Genomic DNA, 23,785 nt, shown 5'->3' with positions numbered 1-23,785 from the left:
GAATAACATGATCATTTCCAAGCGGTCTGATGAGCTGGCTATTTAAGACTCTTTGGCTTTCAGTGTTCAATGTGCAATCTTTGTATCGAACATGGGTCAACGTCTTCTTGCTCGAACTTGTCAAGTTAAGTCACTTATGGTTGAGGTGGCGAGTCTTAAGCAAGAGATTAGAGGGCTTAAGCATGAAAACAGAGACTTGCACATGCTTGCTAATAGATACTCAACGAGCATGAAAAGAAAGCTTAACCAGTTTCAGGAATCTGAAAGTCAGATTCAAGGTGACCATCAGATGTTTGTGGCTTTACTCCAGAGGCACCTCTTGCTTTCGACCTCTGGAATTTTACCGAGTGTTGAGGCTCCAAACAATCAACCTCCGACGCCTCTTCTTCCTGGAGTTCCACCGAGTGATGAGGCTCCACCTGATCAATGAAGGCTTTTTTCTTTTTTCTTTTTTCTTTTTATTTTTTTTATCTTTTTTTTTTATTTTTTAACTCATGTACATGTACATTCACATTTCTGTAATTTTCCAGAGAAGTCAATAAATGAGCTTTCATTTTCCCCAGAAGGCACTTACCCTTTTTTTTTTTTTTAATTTTTTTTAATTTATTATTATTATTATTTTTTTTTAATTTGTTATTATTATTATTTTTTTTTTAATTTGTTATTATTATTATTATTATTATTATTTTTTATAGGTGCTCTCTACATTCCTGGATTTCCTTACTGTTTTGAAAGATTACCCATGTTTACAATTGGTGGCAGCTTCTTGCGAATTTGCAATTAGCGACGAAGTAAGCAGGATGTGGGTGCAACTATGCTCTTTGCCTGGTGCTTGTTGCAGTGCGTCATTTTTTTTCTTTTTTTTTTTTTTTTTTTTTACCGCGTGGCGCTGTGCAAAAGGCTGCAACAGGATTTCGTTGTGTAGTGCCTTTTGGTCACGGTTTTCCCTTGGTGGTGACATTGCTTGCACATTGACCTTACTGCTTGCTATGAGCTCTTTGCCGCTGCTTCTCGAAGCTTGTTCCAATGCGTCACTTTTACCGTGTGGGGTTGTGCTAAAGATTGCAGCGAGTTTATGTTGTGTAGTGCCTTTTGGTCACAACTTTCCTCGGTGGTGACGTTGCCGTGCACATTAACCTTGCTGTTGCTTGCTACACCGCCGTTGCTGTACTTGTTCACTGCACACCATTGCACTGTCCGTCGTCATGCTGTTCATTTTTTATTTTTTTTTGAAATGAGGCTTTGTAACCAAATCTTTCCCTTAAAGAATAAAGCATTCATATTTTGAATCTACTCTTTATTCTTCAAAGTGCTTGTGTTTTTGTTGATGATGTGACTGTACTTGAAGTTTTGAAGTTTCAAGTTGCCTACGTACCCTTGGTTGAGGAGGGATCAAGTCATGACGTAGTTCAAATGAGTGATGGTTTTGATGATGATTTTTCCGTACACAGTTTATGCTCTTGCGGGCCAGGAATGTTTGTTGTCGCCTTTTACGCTCATGCGGACAATGAGTTTTTGTTGCCGTTTTGCAGTTTCAGCTCGTGCAGACAAGGAGCTTTTGGTGCCGTTTGCAGTTTCAGCTAATGCAAGCAAGGAGCTTTTGGTGCCGTTTGCAGTTTCAGCTCGTGCAAGCAAGGAACGTTTGTTGCCGTTTGCAGTTTCAGCTCGTGTAGGCAAGGAGCGTTTGTTGCCGTTTGCAGTTTCAGCTCGTGCAGGCAAGGAACGTTTGTTGTCGCCTTTTAGGCTTGTGCGAACGAGGAGCTTTTGGTGCCGCTTGCAGTTTCAGCTCGTGCAGGCAATAAGCTTTTGGTGCCGTTTGCAGTTTCAGCTCATGCAAGCAAGGAGTTATTGGTTGTCGCCTTTTAGGCTCGTGTGGACGAGGATCTTTTGGTGTTGTTATGGATTTGTTAAGCGATCTAGAAGAGGTGTTCCTCGCAATCTTCATAGGAATGAGCCTTAATCGAGTAATTGAAGAAGTCTTCTAGGAAAAGGTCGCACATTGTGATGAGGATGGACGATCTTGGTGTCGAAATTTCATTATCTCCAACACTTTCACATTGTTATGGAGGTTGACAAGAGTTGCTTTGCCCCTTTTTTTATTGATAAACTTGTGGACAAGATGGTTGCTGCTTGTCCAATTTCTTCGAAGCGATCTTGGAGAGGCGTTCCTCACAATCTTCATAGCAAGGAGCTTTGACCGAGTAATTGAATAAGTCTTCGAGGAAGAAGAGATCGCTCATGAACGATCTTTGTGTCGAAATTTTCTTATCTTCAACATTTTCACATTGCTTTGGAGGTTGGCGAAAGCTGCTTTACCTCCTTTCTGATTGGTGCACTTGTGGAGAAAACGTATGCTTCTTGCGCAGTTTCTTCGAAGTGACATGAGTCCATCCTTCAATTTCACTTGACTTGGAGCATGCCCCCAACGGTCGAGGTGAAGACTTTGAGTCGAAAGAGCCAGAAGTGATGTCTTTCTTAGGGATTTCATCTTCAGTGCCGTCCTTTTGGGTTTTGTTGGCATGAAGATTTTCTAGTGTGGATGATGATGCGCCCCCTTACCTTCAGTGGTCATTTTGTGTCGACCTCCAAGGTTGCTTGGCGCTTCATCCTTGAAGGAATCGAGCTTCGAACGTCACCTTTTCCTACTAGATCGTTGAGCTTTTTCTTCCTTTGGCGTTGTCTTCCTCTTTCTAGAAGGCTTCTTGGTTTCTTCAAGTTTTTCCAAAGTCGATCGTTGCGGAGGAAAGCTAGCCTTGCTGCTTTGTTTCTTAGGTTTTGACAACCTTTCAAAAACAGAGCTTTGGGATGTTGGCGTGTTAAGCCGTTTGAACATGGAAGTTCGGTCTTGCCCACCAATACGATCAAGTGCTGAAATTCTGGGTTTTGAATGATTCAGCCTATCAAAGACTAACACTCGAATGGGAGGTTTAGGCTCCTCTTGATTTTGTTCAATGCTCACGCTGATGTGTTGAGCGCTAGCGTTTTTCGCTTTGCTTGAAATCTTCACGGGTGTATTTGGTGTGAAGCCAAGTCCAGCTTTGTTGTTGTCAACTCCGTAATCATGCTCCTTCAACTTCTTTTGAGTCTCGGTGAGGTCACGATCTTTGTCGTTGACGGTGTTTGAAACCTTCTTTCCAAGATTTGAAGAGGAAGCAAAGTCATGCCCAGCCTTTGACATGAGTTCGTAGGCGTTTGGGTTGAAGCCTTCTTCAGTCTCTTAGTTGGAAGAGAGCTTGGTTTCACTTTGACGCCATGCTGCGCCTCCAGACGGTTGATGAGTCTGGTGGTTTGCAAGTTTTTCTCCTCCGCAATCTTTATCAGCTTTGCAATTGTTTCCTTCATCTGAACCAGCTGATTTTCAATGGAGGTAGCGCCGATGGTCATGACTTGTTCTTTGTTTGAAGCCATAGAGTGTGCTTGAATATCTTGAACAGAGAAAGAGATGAGAGGTAGAGATGGTCCTACCAGGTGTGCCAAATTTGTGAACACAGAAATTTCTTGAAACAAGAACACGTGTACAAAAATAATATTTTGTATTAATGATTTTTGGGTTACGATCTCTCTAAAATTTGGTCATCTAATTCGATCTCCGTAAGATGTAGATTTGTTGATCCAAGAGCTGTCAAGGCATGATCTTGGATGAACAGTTCGAAGTTTCTTCAAGGGCCTTCGGGGTTTTGATCTTGAAGGTTGATGGAAGTTTCTTCAAGGGTCGTTGGGCTTGATCTTGAAGGTTGATGGATGAGCGGATCTTCAAGGGCTTTTGGGCTTAATCTTGAAGAACGATGATGAACGGATCTTCAAGGGCCGTCGAGGCTTGATCTTGAAGAACGGTTGGTTTTCTTCAAGGGCCGTCGGGGCTTGATCTTGAATGAACAGTTGGTTTTCTTCAAGGGCTTTTGGGCTTGATCTTGAAGAATAGATGTGCGGATTTGTTTGTTGATCCAAGGGCCGTCGAGGCTTGATCTTGGATGAATAATTGTTGAAGGGATTTTCAAGGGCCTTCGAGGCTTAGTCTTAAAGAACAGTTGTTTGTTGATCTCAGGGCCGTTAGGGTTTGATCTTGGATGAACGGATCTTAAAGGACCTACGGGGCTTGATCTTGGATGAACGATTGCCTCAAGGATTTGACAAAGAATGAAGAGTGCTTTCTCCATTCTTCGGGATTCTTGGGAATTTAGGAGTTTGATGCTTGACAACTTTAGAGTTTCAAAGCTTCAAGGATTTTGGATGTGTGGGGAGTATTCTCTTCCATTTTGGGAGTAAAGAAATGTATTTGTGAATTGGTTGATTTTAGGAACCTTGATACCTTGATGGAAAAGCCTATTTATAGGCTTTGAGAATGAATCACCACCACAAATTTTCTTGGTAAAGTAAGTGGATGATGTAGGTGAAGTGAGTGGAGGTTGTAGATGAAGTAAGTGGATGTTGTAAGTGAAGTAAGTGGATGATGTAGGTGAAATGAGTGGAGGTTGTAGGTGAAGTAAGTGAATGATATAGGTGAAATGAGTGGAGGTTGTAATTTTAATGCATTGGTCAACATTTATTTTACCAAAATTTCGATGTCTACACATATGCTAACACACAAGTTCATGCAGAGGTATTCTGACATGAATATAACTGGGTGTAATAATGATTTACGCTCTAGTACTACAATCACGTAAAGATTGACGCTATGTGCAGCACATATGAGTCCTAGGACAGGACTGACACCTACAATGGACCCAAAGTGAGTGTATGGTGCAATTTTCACATACACGTGAAAGATTGGCCCTAGCCCCAGGCGAGTACTAACACCGGTGTAACAACGATGAACATATAATGTAAACATGATCATGCCACAGTAATTCAACAATTCTAGTCAATATAATACCATTCATGACCATAAATATAATTAAGCCATCCCCTTATAGTAAACTTACCTGTGCATCTCGTAGGATTATTTCATAATTTCCTAACAACAAGACATTTCTTATAAACGTTAATTTGATTATGGCAATCATGTAGAAAATTCATTAATATATATATATATGGAAACTAACCAATATATATATACTATATAAAAGAAAAGACCCTTGCGATGTGTTTCCCCTAGAAATGAGATCATTTACGTAAATACAACATATTAATGTAATTACGCGTTTTCGTACAAAGTACGGCTAATAAAGGAATTATTTTATAACAGTCAGTGGACTTGGATTCGGATTCGGCATGTCGAGAAACCTAAGGAGGGACCTCGGGTTCCTTCATGTGCCGCCATAAGACGGCGGCTTGGAAGGCCACACGTTGCCTCTCACTTAGTTATGTCACCGAAAAGTCACCCGCGTTGCCGTGGACCGCGGTGGAGCACAATACCTCTGATGGAGGCGCATGTGCTTCACTCGTTGACCATGACGTGCACCTATACATGGTTCACGCATCGGCTCAGGAAAATGGAACTCGGTCTGGGTCGGATCTGGGCTTGGGTTGCTGAGTTGGGCCAAGCCTACATGGGTTGGATTGGGTTAATGGGCCAAGGGTTATTAGATTGGGCCCAGCAATTGGGTTGGGCTGGTTTTGGATTGCGGATCGGGTCGATCGGGTTTCAAGTCGTGGGTCGACCATATTCTATGAAGAAGAAAGCCGGAGCTTCCCAAGCTCCGATCATCACCAAATCTTAACAAAAACTAATCATTCTATATACCAAAATGAAGCTTAAGGAACAAGGATTTGAAATGTACCATTAATTTCCTCGACCGTGGCCGGATTTGATCGGAAAATGGCTCGAAGCCTCTGGGAAAATCTGGGATGTCTTCCCCGTAGCAATTATGTACCAAAACCCACATTAAGACCTTTAAGAAAGCTAGGAACATATACTAAAACATGATCCAAGACGTTTTGGATGGTTTTTGGAACTTACCATCATCGTAACTCAAGATCTCACCGGAGAAAATATAAATAGTGATGGTGTCACTGGGCAGAGCAAGAAAGAAGGAGTAAGAGGTTTCTGTCGGTAAGAGATCGCGGCTGAGGGAGTCTGGGGGTTACAGTGCTTCGGTCTCGGCATCGGTGGTTATATAAAGAGATGGGAGTGCTAGTGTGAGAGAGACGGGAGAGAATAGAAAGGAGAGAGGGAGTCCCGATTTGTGGTGGAATAGAGCAAATGTAGTAAGGAGAGAGTAGGGAGTTTTTGGGATGTGTGGGTCCCATGAGCCAAATATAAATTAATAAATATTCAAAATATCCAATAAGAAAATATTAAAACAATAATAGAATAATATAATAATTTCAAAAAATATATAAAATATGAAATGGTAATTTTTCACAAAAGTATTTTTCGGACTCGTAGTTCCTCAAAATCTTCATCGTAGCTCCAATTTCGATTTCGCTTGCGCCTATGCATTTGTATCGTCAAGTACTTCGAGAATACAATAAAGTAATAGCTCAAACGCGTCATGAACTAACAGTCAATGAAAGTCAATAATCTCGCCTCTAGGGTATTTTCATCAATTCACTCTTCTAAAATTAATAAAATCGTAGAAGTAGGGACGGGTTGTCACGATCTACCTACCTTAAAAAAATTTCGTCCCCGAAATTTGAAATATGTTGCTATACATAAAATACTCAAAGATAGAAAGAAATATATATAAAGAAGAATTCAAGCTAGAGTGGTTGCATAAAAGAGAATGTCATTCTGTCACGATCGGATTGCAATGATTCCTCTTCCATGCCTCCAAACTCAAACTTTCGTTCTCCTTCAATACAATACTAAAATATACTACTTTTGATGAAAACATAAAGTCGAAAATATTTATATATGTTTAATAACATTACGTCAAAATACATAGATATATATATATATATAAAACGTAAAGTTAGAATAATTGTACTGAAATTAAAACTAAAAATAGAAAAAATTTCACCTACACATTCGTAACGTCACGTACTCCGAGAATAAGCGTGTAGTATCTAAAAATGCCAACATAAAAGGATTTACTTGTCCACTTACTTAACGAACCCAACGAATAAGTTATTGATATTACGGTCTACAGCCCGCGATATCGATAACTCAATATTGTCTCGATAAGCAAGCAACAAATTCCTGAGAATGCAATATTACCATTTTGCCCCTCATTGGGAAATACATATAAATTGTTTGATTAGCGCCTCGACCGCGCTCACGTATTACCCTCTCGGGCGATAACACAAATAAATAAGAATTTTGTGACAGAGAAGTTGAAGACAATTCAATAAATGTGGGCAAAACATCGCTTGATAAAATTGTATCCATGGTAATTTTGAGAAGACAACCTTTGAATTTGGAAGTTTGCTTGGCAATTGGTGTGCGGCTCCACTGTTTTCTCCTCCTCCCTGGGTTTTGGTTTTGGGTGTAATTAGATTAAATTATAAGGGTGTTTGTATCTATTTAAGTGAATTTTTTGATATATTTGAAAGCTTTTATAGAAATTAATATTTTTGAAATTAAGGATTAATTTTTAGCTATCAATGATAATAAGTTAATAACCCTTAGCCACTCCCACCTCTTTAGCAAAATAATATGGTTTGTTAAAAAAATAAAAAATCAAATCGTTAACTGTTTTTCTCCCAAATCCCAAAGAAATCATTAAAACCGTTTAACTAACACATCAATAACGGCGTCGCCATCGACCGGTAAAAGAAAAATTAACGGCTACATCATTCACGGCAATTTGAAATTTAAGCGGTTACACAATGAAACCCAACCCAAAAGAGCGATCCCTCCTCTCTCTCTCTCTCTCTCGTTCATCGGAAGACTTCCTTCTCGTCTCAGTTGTCTGTTCTCCTCTCACTCATCCCCTCCCCCCAACCCCAAACAAAAGGAAAACAGAAACCCCCACTGTCAAAATCGCAGTGATAGTGACAAGAAAGATAGTCGGCGACACTGCGGCGGTACCGAAACAGAGCACTCCTATTTCTTCTAGGTTTTTTCCCGAAATCCCACTTTCTGTAAATTTTTCGTTCCTCTTTCTCAATTCTTTTTTCTGGGTAAGCCTTAATCTTGGAAATTTGAAAGTTTAATCAAATGGGTTTTGTTTGTTTTCCTGATTTCTTCATGGGTTTTGGTTCTCACTAATGAAGTTTGTTAATTTTCTGTGAAATTCAGATCTCTTGGAGCAGAGAAACACAGAAGAAGAAGCACTGTAATATTGAGAAGAAGATTTCGATTCTTGAATTTGAGAGGGTAAAATTAAACTTCAGTTAACTTTTCTTCAATTTCTTCAACTGGGTTTTCATTTTTCGTTTTCATTTCTTCGATTTCTAAGCGAATGTTAAATTTTCTGGACATTTTCAGGTGGCTTTTGCAGATTCTTTGCAAGGATGAATGATTTGATGACCAAATCGTTCTTAAGTTATGTGGAACTGAAGAAACAGGCGCAGAAGGACCTCGAAGCGGATCTTGATGTCGAAGCAGGCGCAGGCAAACTCAACCCGTCCGGCCAAGAAAACCTCTCTCAGTTCTTCCAAGAAGTCGGAGCAATCAAGGCCGACATGGAAGAGATCACCAATCTCTTGCACGGTCTCCAGTGCCTGAACGAAGAGGCAAAGTCCACACACAGCGCCAAGATTCTGCGCGGGCTTAGAGACCGGATGGAGTCTGACATGGTTGCAGTGCTTCGGAAAGCGAAGATTATCAAGGCGAGGCTCGAAGCGCTTGATCAGTCTAATGCGATCAACAGAAGAAAGTCCAATGCGTACAAGGAAGGAAGCACTGTGGATCGAACTAGAATGTCCATCACCGGTGGCTTGAGAGTCAAGTTAAGGGACCTGATGGACAATTTTCAATATCTGAGAGAGAAGATAGTTTCGGATCATAAGGAAGATCTCAAGAGGAGATACTACAGCGCAACGGGTGATTTGCCATCCGATGAGATGATTGAAAAGATTATTTCTGGAAGCTTGAAAGTTGAGTTGTTCGAAGGGAAGACAGAACTGGATATGGGGAACAAGGTCCGACATGAGGCGGTGATGGATATCCAAAGAAGTCTGACAAAGCTTCATCAGGTGTTTCTCGACATGGCTGTTTTGGTTGAGGCACAAGGGAAAGACATTGAAAATATCGAAGAGAATGTGGCGAATGCTGGTTATTTCATCAGTGGAGGCACAAATAGTCTTCATTATGCCAGCCAGATGAAGAAGAACAAGAAGTGGGTTTACTGGGTGTGGGCTGTGGGACTGATTATACTTATGGTTTGCATTATTTCGATGTTCGCCTCATGATTAGAACGGAGTCGGTACAATTTAGGGCTTGGTCCTGTGCAAGCATGTCTTTAGTGAGCTTTCTGAGCTCATAGAGTACTTTTCTTGACGCGATTCGTGGTTCTGTTAATCGACAGAAATGTTAATGAGAACTAGATTTGATTTATTGATTTTAGCATTTGAAACTCTGTTCTGGTGATTATTTTTTTTTCACTTTGGTTAATTCAGTTTTTGCTTTATTCTAGTGAATTTGTTTAAGAAAATCAGGCTTAATCTCACACTTTTTTGTAGTGCAGTGCCAGATTTTTCTAGAGAGAGAGAGAGAGAGAGAGAGAAAGCGAGGGGGAGGGAGAGAGAGAGAGAGAGAGAGAGGGGATACAACAGGATCACCAACTGAAAAGGAAACCTTATATTCAGAATTGAAGGAATATCCAGGATCGATCATCCATTATTGATGAGCTTTGCTTGTTTTGTAGCTTAAAAGTTTTTGTGTAACAACAATAAAAGACTTGAAAACAAAGATGATATATTATTTTTACAAAATTGAATAACGGGGACCAGGCACTCTTCAATTAATGCTAAGATGTTGCGTAGCAGTCCACGTCTTACCAGGCTCTAGTTGTACGTTTCCAATCTGATATGGACATGAAGAGGGAGACAGAGATTATGTTTGAGTTAGAATCGATACATTCATTAGATAAAATATATATATATAATTGGTATACAGTTCATGGTACATGAGGAAGAATATCTAAAGATTGTTCAATACAAATAGTATCTCATTGCTGACTGATGATGGCAACGTATATCAATTTATGGACATCTTAATCTTAAAGAGAAATATAACCACTCAGTAGTTAGTCGAGTTCCCTGTTTGGATACATCAGCATTTTTAGCAGGCAGTATCACATAGACAATTCCAATTTTGATCAAGTTCACAGAGTCAGTATCGAAGAAACAGGGAAGTTATTACCTTTGCATTTTCGACACAAACAAAATCTTTGTAGCATGCTTCCATTGTCAGATATGGGTTCCACAATACAGCATCTGTCCAACTACATAGAGAAAAAGGATAGGGGCGTCAAACAAGTGGAACAGAGAAAATTTTTTACCAAACAAATCAAATTAAGATTTAGACTTACTTTGTGTTCTTGATAGATATTACATCACCTAAGCCATTATCAAGATGTAACTCATTAGGGGCATCCAGGTATACGCAATCCACGAATCCAGGAAAAGTGATCACATCCCTGTGTCATTAAGATACCAATCAGAAATGCCTAGCAGTCTGTGCCGCAAGATTTCAAAAAATAGTGCTGAAAAGTGACTAAGCTATGACAAAAGCATTTTATTTATTAAAACCTACTGCCCTAATCAAACCTTATTCACCCAGCCAACAAACTGAGGAAAGCATTGAACTCATTTCACTTTTTTCATGTGATAAAAGCATGTAACGAAAATGATACATGCCTTTCTTCCTTGCCCTCCAGTGGATTCTTGGGATCAGGATCTTTATTTAGCGTTTTGCATCCTTTCAAACCATTAACTGATGCCCCTTGTACAGCGGCCTGCATGATAAAGGTTAAATGTTACTGATACAATCATTTATACAATCCCATTTTACGTTATCAATTTCATAATCTTTGCTGAGGATCCTAGTATTTTCAGACTTTTGAAGTCATTAGAAGAAATATATGAATAGACGAATCATTTCCACCTCAAATTATTCCTCTACACCACACTGCTAATTTAGTTATGCCAGAATGATAACTGAACCCCTGAGCATAAGATAATTGTACTTACGCGGAAGTATGTATGCAATGCGGTGCTGAATGAAAATGGCTTGCTGTCTGTATTTTTAATTGCAAGTTCAGTGGAAAGGCTCTTTGTTTGCAAAGTGACCTGCAACCATTGAAACACATTAGAAGTTTTGTCCAATCCAGGTTATGGAAAATGCAATATCATATGGAGTCAATAAAATTATGACCACAAGTACCATTTTATACATGTGGTGTAACATAGTATTGTTGTGTAGTAAATGTGCATGCCAAGGGAGCTAGACAATTATCATTTTCATAGAGGGATACGTGCAACTGACCTTGTACAAAGCTTGAAAGCTGAAATTCCACATGGAGCGACTGTATTCACCATCCTTTAGTTCTAAAGTTATGGTAGGATCTCCTTGCACATTTTCAGAATCAATGACGGACCAGTCCAGATTTCTTGCAAATCCGTGCTGTTAATTGAAAGCCTCAGAACAATAGCGAAAACCAAATAATGCAGTCATGTATAGCCAGAACAAAGATCTGGATCTCCATATGAGAATCTTTGATGGAAGCAACAATGTCACTAGACTTGCTACTACAATATCACATCAGGCAACTATGGTTTGTAAAATTTATCAAGAAATCAATCAACCACCATTAAACTTCAAATCCTAGTAGCCTATATACAAAAACATCCATCAACTGCCATTTCCTGGGTTTTAAGTGTTTAGGTTTCTAACTCTGGCACTTATCAGAATGAAGTATCTGCTAGCTCCCTAATATCAATTTAACTTGTAACATTAAAGACCGAAAGAAGACAATAGTATAGAAACAGAATTAAAGGAGTGTACCTGCTGCATAGGGCCTGGTCCAAACTGTGGAAAACAATGTGGAACGCCTCCACTATCCCAAGAGAGAATAGTCAGTATCTCAACGAAAATTCCAAGCTTTCAGGCAAAATGATTATTCAGAGGCACACACTTAACAAACAAATCAAAGGAATTTCAGACCCCTTTGGAACATACAAAACACAACGAGATGAAACCACATTTGATATTTCTAAAGTAAACCAAGTAACTTGTGAATGATCATTTCCATTTTTCACATTTTAGCAAACATAACAAAGTCAATAGGTGCTTCAAACCCAACAGATACATCAAGAACTTAAGCTTATTGCCTTCAATGACTCAAATTTAAACAGACACGAATAACAATTTATGTTCGAAATGAACCCACGAATTCGAAAACAACCTGATTGGTTTCTTCTTGTTGAACACCGCATCAGGTCTAATAAAAAGGAGGTCTCTCCCATTTGGGACTTTCCATGAAGTAATAACACCACCATATAAATATACATCTGCCTCACTGCAAGCATCAACACTCATCAACCCATTAAATTAACAAAAAAAATTCAAATTTCCGTTTCCAAATGCAAATTCAACCACAACCCACAAAGTCAACACAATGTACCTGCCGCAGGCGCTGGTCAAAACAACCTTTGGCAATTTCTCTTCTCCCTCTGCAAATTTCACCCCCGCAGTGGCGAGCTCTTTGCTGGCGGGGCCGCTTGCAACAGTCATCACGGACGACGACGTTTTTGGCGTTGTTTGCCAAAACCTGGTGTTTGTGTGACGTGAATTTTACAGGGAGGCGAGCTTATGAATGACCGAGTTGAAAGAAAGACAGAGAGAGAGAAATGAACTCACCGGTTGACTCGGCGGGGGTTCGGAGAAGTGAGGGTGGGGAGCGAAACGAGCATAGAAACCGTCACCATCGCCATCTTCTTCGTCGAGTGGATTGTTTTGTGGCAGTGTGTGGTTCCACTCCATATGCTCAAATCTTCTTCTGTGACTGTTGGGTGTGCTACCACCCGCCAAGCCCAGTGATCAAACAATAGAAATTCGGATATTCTTTTAGTGGGTTGGACCGGTTCGTTCCTCTTATTTACGCGTTCCGTTTTATGTACGGACTCATTCATTCTCACACGTCATCGATTTAAACAAAATTAGTAAACAAACACAAGAATTCAAAGGAAATAATTTCTACATACTTTTTTCTTCTCTTATTTCACATGTGTTTATTTTTTACGTGGATACTCTCTTGCTTTATTTGATCTAAAAACAATATATAAACATAATTGTGCTTAAACTGGAGTGTTAAAATCATTTTCCTTTAGCAATTATCTTCATGTATATATCAACAAAAAGATTATATTGCAATTAAACAACAGAAGTTAACTATTAATTTAATGATACTGTAATTTTTACTATTGAAAGATTTGAAGTTCTAATCCTCAATATCGTTGTATCGGAGAAACGGTCTAATTGGAGTTGTTGCAACCCGGTTTTGACAGGTCGAACCAACCCCAAATGATGTCCGGAGCCCGCTGTTCAATGTTGCAAGGCCCATGGGCCATGGAGAACAAGTATCACGGCAGCAACAGCCCAACTTTGGCCCCAACAGAAGCGCAGATCAAAATCTGCAGCTAGTCGAGTTCGAGAAATGAACTTTGAATTCTCCGATGAAAGGAGGACTGGGATCCCTGGTGAAGGGGCCTTGTGCGGTTAACGCGATCATTCAAAAGCTGCAGAGATGCATGAGCAGCGGAACCGCCGCAGTCATGAGCTTTGGCGACGGAAACCACGGTGCTCTGGGCCTGCCGACTTCCCTCATGGGACTCGGCGTCGACGCTTACGAGCCCATCCGGGTCCCTTCTCTGCCTCCTGATGTCACCAGCGTCGCCGCCGGGCACTACCACTCCCTCGCCGTCACTTCCCAAGGGCAGCTCTGGTCTTGGGGCCGAGACCTTGAAGCCCAACTCGGCCGCGGACCGCCTTCTCCCAGGTAAAAGCCTTCAGCTTTTCAGCTTAACTGAGCTCTAAGATTCAACATAAGCTTACCCTTTTAACCATTTTTCGAAGGCCCTAAGTGATAAAAGAAAGAAGATGAGTTTATTTCTTGTGGTTTTGCATCAATTGGTGAAGATTAACTATGAAAGTGCTTTTTTTGGTTGTTGGTCAAGATTTTATGTGATTAACCATGAAAGTGCTTTTTTTTTTTGTTGTTGGTCAAGATTTTGTGATTCATCATGGAAGTGCTTTTTTTTTTTTTTTTTTTTTTCTGTTGATGGTCAAGATTAAGTGACTAACCATGACAGTGCTTTTTTTTGTTGTTGGTCAAGATAAAGTGATTAACCATGAAATGAAAGTGCTTTTTTGTTGTTGTTCTTCTTGAGGCCCCTCTTTTGAATTGAGTTGTTGGATCTTCATTGGATTTCTGAGAATTTTCATTCGATTGGTTGCTACCACATTTTACTGTGAATTATGGAATTGTAAGTTACTGCATAATAAGGTTTTGTTGTTGGTCGCAGAGATTCATGGAATGAACCTAAGAGAGTAACTGGGTTGGATCAAGTAAACGTTTGTGCTGCATTTGCGTCTGGTGTTGTTTCTGCAGTCATTGGAGATGATGGTTCTTTGTGGGTTTGGGGAAAGTCGAAGCGCGGCCAGCTTGGTCTTGGAAATCATGTCACTGAGGCTGTGGTACCTTCCAGAGTTGAAGCACTATCAGGAGAGAAAATAATTAAGGTGCGGTTTAAAGCTTAAGGTATGAATTTGTTATACGCGGTAGAAAATAGAAAATAAATGCTTTGTCTAGGATGCTTGTTTACTTAATAAGAAGGAAGTTTCTGGGGCACACATGTTCTTTGGCAGGTATCATTCGGTTGGGGGCATGCTCTTGCACTGACTGAGGATGGAAAATTGTTTGGTTGGGGTTATTCAGCCGATGGTAGGTTAGGAAGCATTACAGAATCCTTGGAGCCGTCTCTACTGGAATCACGGGCAGGTTTGAGTGATAAGGAACTATCAAGTTCAACTGTGGAAGCTGCGGAGAAGCTGGTTTTAGAAGGAATGGCTAAGGAGAATGACATGCCGATAGTTTGGGAGCCTAGTTTAGTGAGAGAACTACATTCTGTTGAAGTTGTAGACATTTCATGTGGTTTTGATCATTCATTAATTCTTTGCGGTAGGTAGTGTTGTGTGCATTGATATGCTTGCACAGAAATATATATTATATTCCAGAACAACGTACATATAAATATTCATGTGCGGATGCTTGTTTCAGGTGATGGAACACTGCTAAGTTGTGGGAGCAACGTATATGGTCAGTTGGGCAGAGAAAAACAGGATTTGGGATTGTTCCCTGTTGACATAAGCTTCCGTCCCACATCTATAGCATCAGGGCTTGGCCATTCTTTGGCAATTTGCCAGGTTCCATCGTCGAATGTTATAAAAGGAGCCGAAGACATTGTTACATGGGGGTGGAATCAAAGTTCTCAGCTTGGAAGAGGTGGATCGGAGAATATTCCATTGGTGGTTGAAGGATTGGAAGGGGAAATTCCTGTCTCAGTGTCAGGAGGGCGTGTGCATTCCATTGCTCTCACATCCAAGGGAGAAGTGTGGGTTTGGGGTTGTGGTAAGAATGGAAGATTAGGGTTAGGAAGCTCCTGTGATGAAGCAGAACCGATTTTGCTCGACTCTGTAGAGGGTTGTCAAGTTTTACAAGCTGTGTCTGGATTTGATCATAATCTTGTCCTGATTGCGGAGTGATGTGCATGACATAACGATTGTAATTGCGTTTTGTTCTGTGGTTTTGCTTAGTAATTGTCCGTTTTATGGATTCTATGCTCCAATGTATCTGTTAGTTTATCGAAGCTTCTTAGGATATTGAGTTTCAGATCAAAGAGAAACAAAAATGTAGATTTTCGAATACTACGTTCTATAGTAGAGAGATCGTGGGTTTCCACATCACGAATAACATAGAACTTAACATTTTGTCTTGTTTTCCTTTGTCACAAGGGTTGGTGAATGCGTATCTTTCAACTTCGATCCTTCGGTTCTTTAGAATGTTGCTACTTACGCCTGCATCTCCAGATTTCTTGATTCGACGAACCATGAGATTTTTGTTTTGTTTTCTGCAAATATCTGTGTTGTGACAATGTAAAGATGTGGTTGTATAAAATGATTCCTGTATGATTTAGAAGAATTACAGTGAAAGAACACAATTAATACATAGTATGGTATAATTTGTTACATTTACAGTCTCACACAAAGTGATTTTTGTAGATTGGTTATTGTTTGTGAACCCTCAAGAAACCTTCTGCAACTTTTTGCAAGAAGCGCAAGTAGGTGGTACTCCAATGTCACCAGATTGATATGAACCGGGTCCGCGCGTCATCAGCAAGGCGGAAGATCCCTAGGCGGAGGCAGAACAGATTGATCCGATCCTGGTCCATCTTCTACAACGAATGCTGTTTTCAGTCCCCAGCCAGTATGAAGCTCCAAATGACAGTGCATGAACCAAACGCCTAGACGTTCAAACAAGAAGCAAAGGGTTATAGTAAGTAAATAACCAATAAGTCTCTCATTGTATACGTGGTCAGTAAACGTGGTACATGTAAATTAAAGTGATCATCGTACCTGGATTATCAGCTCTAAACCGAATGGCAGTCCAACCACCTGTGGGGACTCCAACTGTATTTCTCTCAACAGGATCAACCAAGTTATACTTAGCAGGGTCCTTGGCAGGATCAAAATTCCCAATCCCAGTTCCCACAACAAAGAAGTTGTATCCGTGGAGATGGAACGGATGCGATTCCACGGTTAGGAGATTCGTGTCTTGTAAAACCAGCTCAACTGTCGAATTGAAAGCAATCTTGCTCAGCCTAGTTCCAGTTGATGTGCGAAGACTGGCTGTGAGTGGTGCACCAGTGTAGTTGAAAGGAGTTGATGGCCTATCGGGGAAGTCGGTTTTGAACACACCTTTGAGATTAAAGTAATGTGCTTGCAGAAGCCCCACCTGCGGCATCTCGAAAGAGATGTTGTTCAAGGAAGCAACAAATCTTGTTCCGTTGAGGCAACTAGGGCATGATTCTTTCCCGAAACCAATGGTGTAGAAGAGTTTCCGGTCGACTTTGAGAGGCACATTGGCCGGAAAGTTTGGAGCGTTTAGGCTCCTGAGCTTATTGTTGTAGCTTAAAGCGAAGGACGTGTCGTTAGGGTTAGGCAATTGAGGAAGGCTTGGCAGGACAGTGTTCGGAACTCCTCTGTATTGGAGAATTCCAGTGGCTATCTTGTTGTCTACGGGAACTGGAGCATCCATGAAAGGCCTAGCAGCCATGAAGTATCTGCCTGAAGCTTGATTGGCTTTGACCAAAACGTTTGTGGTCTGGCCTGGTGCAATTAGTATGGCTTGAGTAGTGAAGGGTTTGGTGTAAACTGCGTCAACCTCCACCACTGTCAGGTTGTGTCCAGCAATGCCAAAGAAAAGTTCGTCGTTGAGAGCGGCGTTGATGATTCGAAGGAGATAGGTCTTCCCTTGCTCAACCACCATTGTAAAAGTATCTAAAACCAAATAAAATAGAACAAAATTGAAATTAGAACTTTTGGAGTTGTGCTTGTGTTCAAGCTCAATTTGTTGCTTGTGTTTAAAGAAATTCGTTTTGGGGTTTGGAGTTAAAACATTTTGGCTTTAGGGTTTCCTTTAGCAGTCCGACGTTCTATCTTTCTTAAAGATAGGACGCGCTGAGGAAACTTCACTTATACTTTTCACCTCTGATTCCATCTAACGTATTTGAAAGTAGGCTTGCTTACGTTTCTCGGAGCAAGGAAACAATGGCCCTGGCTTCCCATTGATGGTGTGAGCATCCGAGGAGTTTGGTGGCAATCCCAGGCTGTTTGCTTTGTTGACAAAGGTTTCCACATCCACATTCCACCATTCTCCAAGTATAATCTTAGTTTCCCAGTACGGCTGTGGGAATGGGAATGGAGTTCCTTGTTTAGGCATGATCACAATTGCTCCATAGACAGTAGCCCTTAGCCAAAGAATATGTGCATGCCACCACAAAGTTCCCCTTTGCCCCGTCACATTGAAGTCGTAAGTGTAGCTACTTCCGGTCTGGATTGGACATTGCGTCACATAAGCCGGTCCATCTGCCCAACCATTTCGGTACTGCTTCAATCCATGCCTGTAAAGAAAGGATCAAATTCAACCCTCTAAATGTTTCTGCTAAACTAACATATTTTTCTTGGGGAACCGGTAATTAGCACTTTCACAACGAAAAAAGGTTGTTATAAGAAAGGCTGGTTGGTTTAGTTAAATTCTTACCAGTGAATTGACATGTTGTAATGAGCATGGTTTGTAACATTGATTTGAAGTCTGTCACCTTCCCGGACATAGATCGTAGGCCCCGGAAACCTTCCATTTACAGTAACAATCGATTTTGCATGGCACAATCTGCTCACATTCTTTACTTGAACCTGTAAAAGCACACAGAGGAGGATGTTATCGAATCGAAAACCATGCATAAAGTACTACTTTTTATTGCATGGAAACAACTCACATCAAACTGGTATTTCTTTATAGCAGCTTCAGCTGGAGAAGTGATTAAGCCAAGAAACCCGCAGAAAACAAACACGAACGCACACAAAAATCTATTCCGGAGGCAGCTGCTAGCCATTTCGATTCTCTCTTTTGATCACAACTCCTTCATGGTTTATGTGAAGAGGCAATGAGGCATGAAGACAAAATGCCAAATATTTATATGAATGTGTTGAGGCAAAAGATTTGCAATTTTCTTTTCAAGCTTGTTAAGGAGCTTCTGGCTTGATCAAATGATTAGGTAGGAATTGTGCTGGACATTAAACCTTGTAAGCAAAATTCTGAAAGGGACTCGGATTGGCTTTGACTGACTTTAAGGCTGGGATTGCTAATTTCAGCTTTCAGAAACCTCAGCTTTGTAAAATGGATAAAGGATGTATTTTAAAGGGACATCTGTATTTTTATGTGCACCAGCCAAAACCCTAAATGCAGTGCCAAGCTTTTCCGTCAAGCGAAAGGTATAGCCTATTGCTTGAAGAATATGGTATCACTAAAGAGTCTCGTGGTGGGGAAAACTTGTGTGTACTCGGAAAGTCACGGTTTTCGACGCACTATTATGTTTCATTTTATCACTTACGTGGCAATTCATGATTAACTTGGGTTAATTACTTGCAACATGACATACGGAGTGGACGAGAAGTTATAAGTTCTCTATGAATTCGACTATTGGATGGTCACATACTATTATCAATCCATACGTATTTTAATCAGATGACATTATATTTTAAGTTCATGACATATTAATTATAATCTATTTATCTACTCATATTTTATTATGTAAATTAATAATACCATGTAACAATGCAATGTCGTGCTAAACAATCTCTCGATGCATCTCGTCTTCGTCATCCATGTAAAAGCTCTTTGCAAGGTGCCATTTGGGCAATGCAAATGCTTCACCGCTGCTATGCAATTCTTCTGTTGGGTCAGATGTCATTCTCCCTGGAGTTGCTTACAGCTATGTAGGGTGCTGCCTACTAATCCTAAGGGCCCATGGTGAATCAGAATCTAATTCATTTATATAAATATGAATGGGGGAATATATATAAATATTTGAGAGCTTACTTTTAAGCGTCCCTTAGCATTTCTTTGGTATCAGAGATATGGTTGTGCGTACTTTGGGGCTCTTTTCGTTAAGGTACTTCGGATAGAAGCTTCCTCTTGCTTTTGATTTTGCCTACTCCATAAGGGAAAAACAAATGGAATACACACATACACACACATAAAAGAACATCCTCTTCTCTTTTTTAACTATATTGCATCTTCAATTCTGTGTGTGTTCGAAGATTTACTTCCAAAAATAAAATAAAATAAAATAAAATAAACCTTAGGCAGGAGAAAAATTTAGGTATAGGCGATCACATTATCTATAGGCATCTCTCATAATAGTATCAAACCTCATGTAGTTTGGTTCCGCTTAAATTAATGATGGTCTCATTCAATATAAGAGTTGTTTTAGTCATACAATCCTACCGAAGTTTCTCTCCTGTAAGAGGATGTTGTAAGTTTAAACATATTTTTGTTAACTAGAATCATGTCTACATAGACCCCACAATAGTAAGAATGACAGAGTATATTCATCTGCAGCCATTTAGGTTCCATGCATTATAGAATATGCTTTCGTATGAAGCTTCGCAAACAAGGAGGAGCATGTAGCCAATTTGAAATTATGCGAAAATGATATGATTAGTCACTGGTGATCGATTGATGATTGTTGATGCAATGTATTTTATTTCTGGACATCCATCAATTTTATTTAAAAGAAAAAGACTCTTTTACCTATATATAAAATTACCAAGACCTCCAAAATAAGAAACTCTAATTGACAAGAAGCCACAAAATTCTCGAAAATTCTACCGACCAATTGGACTCCCACCACCACCGCCTACGCTCAATTCCCTCTGCTTCTCGGTGTCCCTCTCCAACCTAATCTTCAGCTGAAACTGTGTCACCGTGGTCGAAAACCTCAACGCCTGCATCGAGCTCAGCATTTCCACCAACTTCGTCGCCATCGTCGTCCTCAACAAGTTGGCAATCTCCAGCACGGACTCCAAATCCGACTTCAGCGATTCGATCACCGTATCATCCTCCACTATCTCCCCGTTCCCAACCCTCCCGTACCACAGCTCTCTAACTACCAACCAATACTCAATCTCCGACCAAGACCTTGACTCTCGAGGCTTCAACCTCCAACGCACGATCGCGGAGCTGAACTTGGACCACCTCAATAATGTCTTCGTGGTGGTCAGGTTTCCAAATAGGTCTTCTGGATGACACGGACACACTGTTGTGGATGGAGTATAGGAAGACGAAAAGGCCGATGACGTTCGTGAGGGCAACAGGGATGACGGCGTATTCAACAGGATCGTATGAGTGTCCAGAGAAAAATAAATTTATAAAAAGTAAAAGAAGGGTACAAGTCTAGTAAATTATTTTGGGCGTTCAAGAAAATGTGTTAGAATAAATTGGGTATCCAAAGAAACAAGGGTGTCTAGAGGCGAAATTTGAATGAACAAAAATCCACTCGCGAATGAATAATGGAGTGCTAGATTATCAAATGGAAATATTCAACCAATCTAACTCTCCTTTACTTGCGATGAGTGCCTGCCTAACGAGAAAACATGAGTGAAAATTATTGTAACTTGAAACCATCAACAACAATCTGTGACAAATTGAAGAAATATATGGCCGGTCCTTTTTTATTTAAATCTAAAATTAAATATAGAAAAAAAAAACGCACTGCTTTAACTAGTTTGAACAAACTCATATCTACAAAGAGTCATGCATTTAATTTTGACTATCATTGATATTTCATGGCACATAAAGTATCAATGGTCAAGATCAGTCCGTGCACGTCCGTGCGCAACTAATAAGTATAGAACAATCCTGTTTTTATTTGGTTGATAATGTAGTTTATGATCATGATCATCAGTGGGCAAACGGCAGATAAGCAGGAGTACGTCTCAAGTCACGAAGCCTTATCGAATGGACTGTGTACGCGTCAATCAAATTCTGACTCGTTGCATGCAATGCATGCCTAACACGATCGAGATACTTCTGCTCATGCAGTCCCTGTCATCTCCACATACATACATACATACATATTACGCATGTATCCAACTGAAAAACCAGACTCCAAATAATTCAGAGAAACAACCTGTCGAGAACATGGGTTTCTTTAGTGGACGTCCCACTCTGGGGCTCCACTTCCATCAACCCACCATTACCAATTCAAAGTTCAATGCACTAATTTGTCAGTTTGTTCTAAGAGCAGTTTCATCGTGGGCTATTGCCCGGTGGATTGGCATTGGAACAAGATCAAATAGCCCGAGGGACTTGGTTCAGCGTGTGCTAGCGATGGAGTCCGAGCGGGCCCAAGGGAGAGGCCCGACATGAGTTGCTAGCCCGAGAGCCCAAAGGCGACGTGACATAGGCTGACGTCAGCCACAATATAAAATTAATAAAAATATAAAATATTAATAAATAAATAAAAATTGTAAAACTCAGCAGGCTTTGAACTCAACGGCGCCGGAGTTCATCGCCGAGGCTGATGAATACCCATAGACAAATGGCAAAGATCCAATTCATCCTCCTCCACAGTTGCTGCTGCACCCTACACCGCCTTCGTCCCCACGCACTTGCGATCCCTCTCCTTCCACTGGCGCGCCCAGATTGCACGATTTGGGATTTGTTTTTGGGGGAGAGAGAGAGAGAGAGAGAGAGAGAGAGAGAGTTTGGTTAGGGAGCGGGGAAGATCGAGACCGTTGATGGGGACTGAGGTGGGTGGGATGGTGAAGATGGAGGAAGAGAGGCAAGAAGGGTTTGGGTGCATTAGGGGGGAACACGGGTTGAAAATCTGGGTGTGGGTGTTTATTTTGGTTTTTTATTTTTTGTTTTTTTAATATTTAATTAATTAATTTTTTAATAGAAAGTGGTACAACGAGACTAATTAAAAAGCCTATCCGAAATTATAAATAAAATTATTTTGTATTATTTACAAAAAAACTAATATTTTATTGTCTATTGTCAGGGTTATTTAGTATAGGAGTGGAGATGCAAATGACAGTTACTGTTCATTAAGGTAGTTACTATTCATTGAGTGGATAGCCCTATGGGGCCTTAGACACGGTGGAACTGCTCTAACAGTCGGTATTTACTACACCCTTTTTTTTTCTTTTTTTCTTTTTTTCTTTTTTTTCTTTTTTTTTTACCAAGGGTATCCACTAAGTGTTTGTGTAATGTAACTATGAATTTTTTAGGTGTTCATCACTCCGAAACCGATAATATAGTTTGTATCCTATTCAATTTAGATTGGTTTCAAGAATTTTCAATTCAATTCAAATCGATCAAAGATTAGAATCTGTAATGTGATCTAATAGGCATTGGATTAGATTTAACAGGGTGTCTGCTTTCATAACAGAAAAACAAAATATTGAAACTTTGTAGAGTTGCAATCAAATTTACACTACAACAAAATTAAGGGGCGTGCATTGCATATGAAACCTTTGTTCGAAACTCAAATTCAAGTGTAAATATAGACTTTTAAGAAGTCAACAAAAGTCATCATGTATGGATAAAGACTTTTTATGATTTCTAAAAAGTCAATCAAAATCTTGTGGCATTCAAATGACTTTTTGTGAGTTTACAAAAATTCAAGTGTATGGACTTTGAGAGTGCTTATAAGGAAAGTTTTTTGTCATAACAAGTCCAACCTCTCTCCCTTTAAGATTTTGATGACTTTCATTTTTCTCAATTCTCTAAAGATACACTTTACCACCTATCATAATGTAATGACAATCATTACTACCATGTCGTCACTACCACCTTACCATGACCATCTCCTCCACCCCTACCCCCACCATTGTCACCATCGTCACCACCATCGTCATTACCAAGAGCATCACCAACCCGACAATGACCACCACCTGCACCACCATAACCATGACCACCACCTCTACCACCATCATCACCACCCCATCACCACCACCCCCATCCCTTCTCCTCTACCACTCTAACACCATCTTGCCACCACAATCACCACATGAAACTTCCACAATTATCACTACCGCTACCACATCATAAGACCACTTTGTCATGGTCACCATGTGGGAACATAAGATATATCGACCAATGGGAACACGCCACGTGTACAACTTATCAAATATGACTACTTTGCCCTTGACAGAATACGCAGACTGTTAGTCAAACCCTAATGGACTAACAGGCAACATTCTCTACAAAGGCCTAGAAGCCCACAAGCAACAAGTCCCCGTGCCCAATTCATTGCAAATGGTCCAAGTCGATCGACACATAACCTGCGCAGATTACTCTCATATGTAATGGTGCTTACCTTTTAGTCTCTT

At 40.3% G+C, this 23,785-nt stretch overlaps 4 protein-coding genes across 4 annotated transcripts; 2 read left to right on the top strand and 2 right to left on the bottom strand.

Moving 5' to 3' along the window:
• The first annotated feature begins 7,636 nt into the window (after positions 1-7,636).
• LOC103960841 (syntaxin-112-like) lies at positions 7,637-9,382 on the top strand. Its single transcript, XM_048573089.1, has 3 exons — positions 7,637-7,940; positions 8,123-8,200; positions 8,312-9,382. Exon 3 carries the CDS (start codon positions 8,338-8,340, stop codon positions 9,235-9,237), a length of 900 nt encoding a protein of 299 aa, XP_048429046.1. The 5' UTR covers positions 7,637-7,940; positions 8,123-8,200; positions 8,312-8,337; the 3' UTR covers positions 9,238-9,382.
• A 220-nt stretch (positions 9,383-9,602) lies between these two features.
• On the bottom strand, positions 9,603-12,872 carry LOC103960842 (putative glucose-6-phosphate 1-epimerase). Its single transcript, XM_009373332.3, has 10 exons — positions 12,689-12,872; positions 12,453-12,599; positions 12,234-12,347; positions 11,834-11,885; positions 11,315-11,452; positions 11,020-11,118; positions 10,687-10,784; positions 10,359-10,466; positions 10,190-10,271; positions 9,603-9,850 (listed from the first exon to the last, which is right to left on the bottom strand). The coding sequence occupies exons 1-10, from the start codon at positions 12,760-12,762 to the stop codon at positions 9,785-9,787; spliced, it is 978 nt and encodes a 325-aa protein (XP_009371607.2). The 5' UTR covers positions 12,763-12,872; the 3' UTR covers positions 9,603-9,784.
• A 569-nt stretch (positions 12,873-13,441) lies between these two features.
• On the top strand, positions 13,442-15,817 carry LOC103960844 (ultraviolet-B receptor UVR8). Its single transcript, XM_009373335.3, has 4 exons — positions 13,442-13,826; positions 14,353-14,569; positions 14,696-15,008; positions 15,108-15,817. The coding sequence occupies exons 1-4, from the start codon at positions 13,504-13,506 to the stop codon at positions 15,590-15,592; spliced, it is 1,338 nt and encodes a 445-aa protein (XP_009371610.2). The 5' UTR covers positions 13,442-13,503; the 3' UTR covers positions 15,593-15,817.
• Positions 15,818-15,964: 147 nt separating this feature from the next.
• LOC103960843 (laccase-11) lies at positions 15,965-18,746 on the bottom strand. Its single transcript, XM_009373334.3, has 5 exons — positions 18,385-18,746; positions 18,150-18,301; positions 17,636-18,009; positions 16,463-17,386; positions 15,965-16,350 (listed from the first exon to the last, which is right to left on the bottom strand). Exons 1-5 carry the CDS (start codon positions 18,499-18,501, stop codon positions 16,220-16,222), a joined length of 1,698 nt encoding a protein of 565 aa, XP_009371609.2. The 5' UTR covers positions 18,502-18,746; the 3' UTR covers positions 15,965-16,219.
• Positions 18,747-23,785: the final 5,039 nt, after the last annotated feature.

Source organism: the organism of the source record quoted next, unplaced genomic scaffold (assembly GCF_019419815.1).
Source record: "Pyrus x bretschneideri cultivar Hongxiangsu unplaced genomic scaffold, Pyrus_bretschneideri_v1 Contig1, whole genome shotgun sequence".
Classification (NCBI taxonomy): domain Eukaryota; kingdom Viridiplantae; phylum Streptophyta; class Magnoliopsida; order Rosales; family Rosaceae; genus Pyrus; species Pyrus x bretschneideri.
Note: the sequence above shows the minus strand (reverse complement) of the source record. Positions and strands in the feature narration are given on the sequence as shown.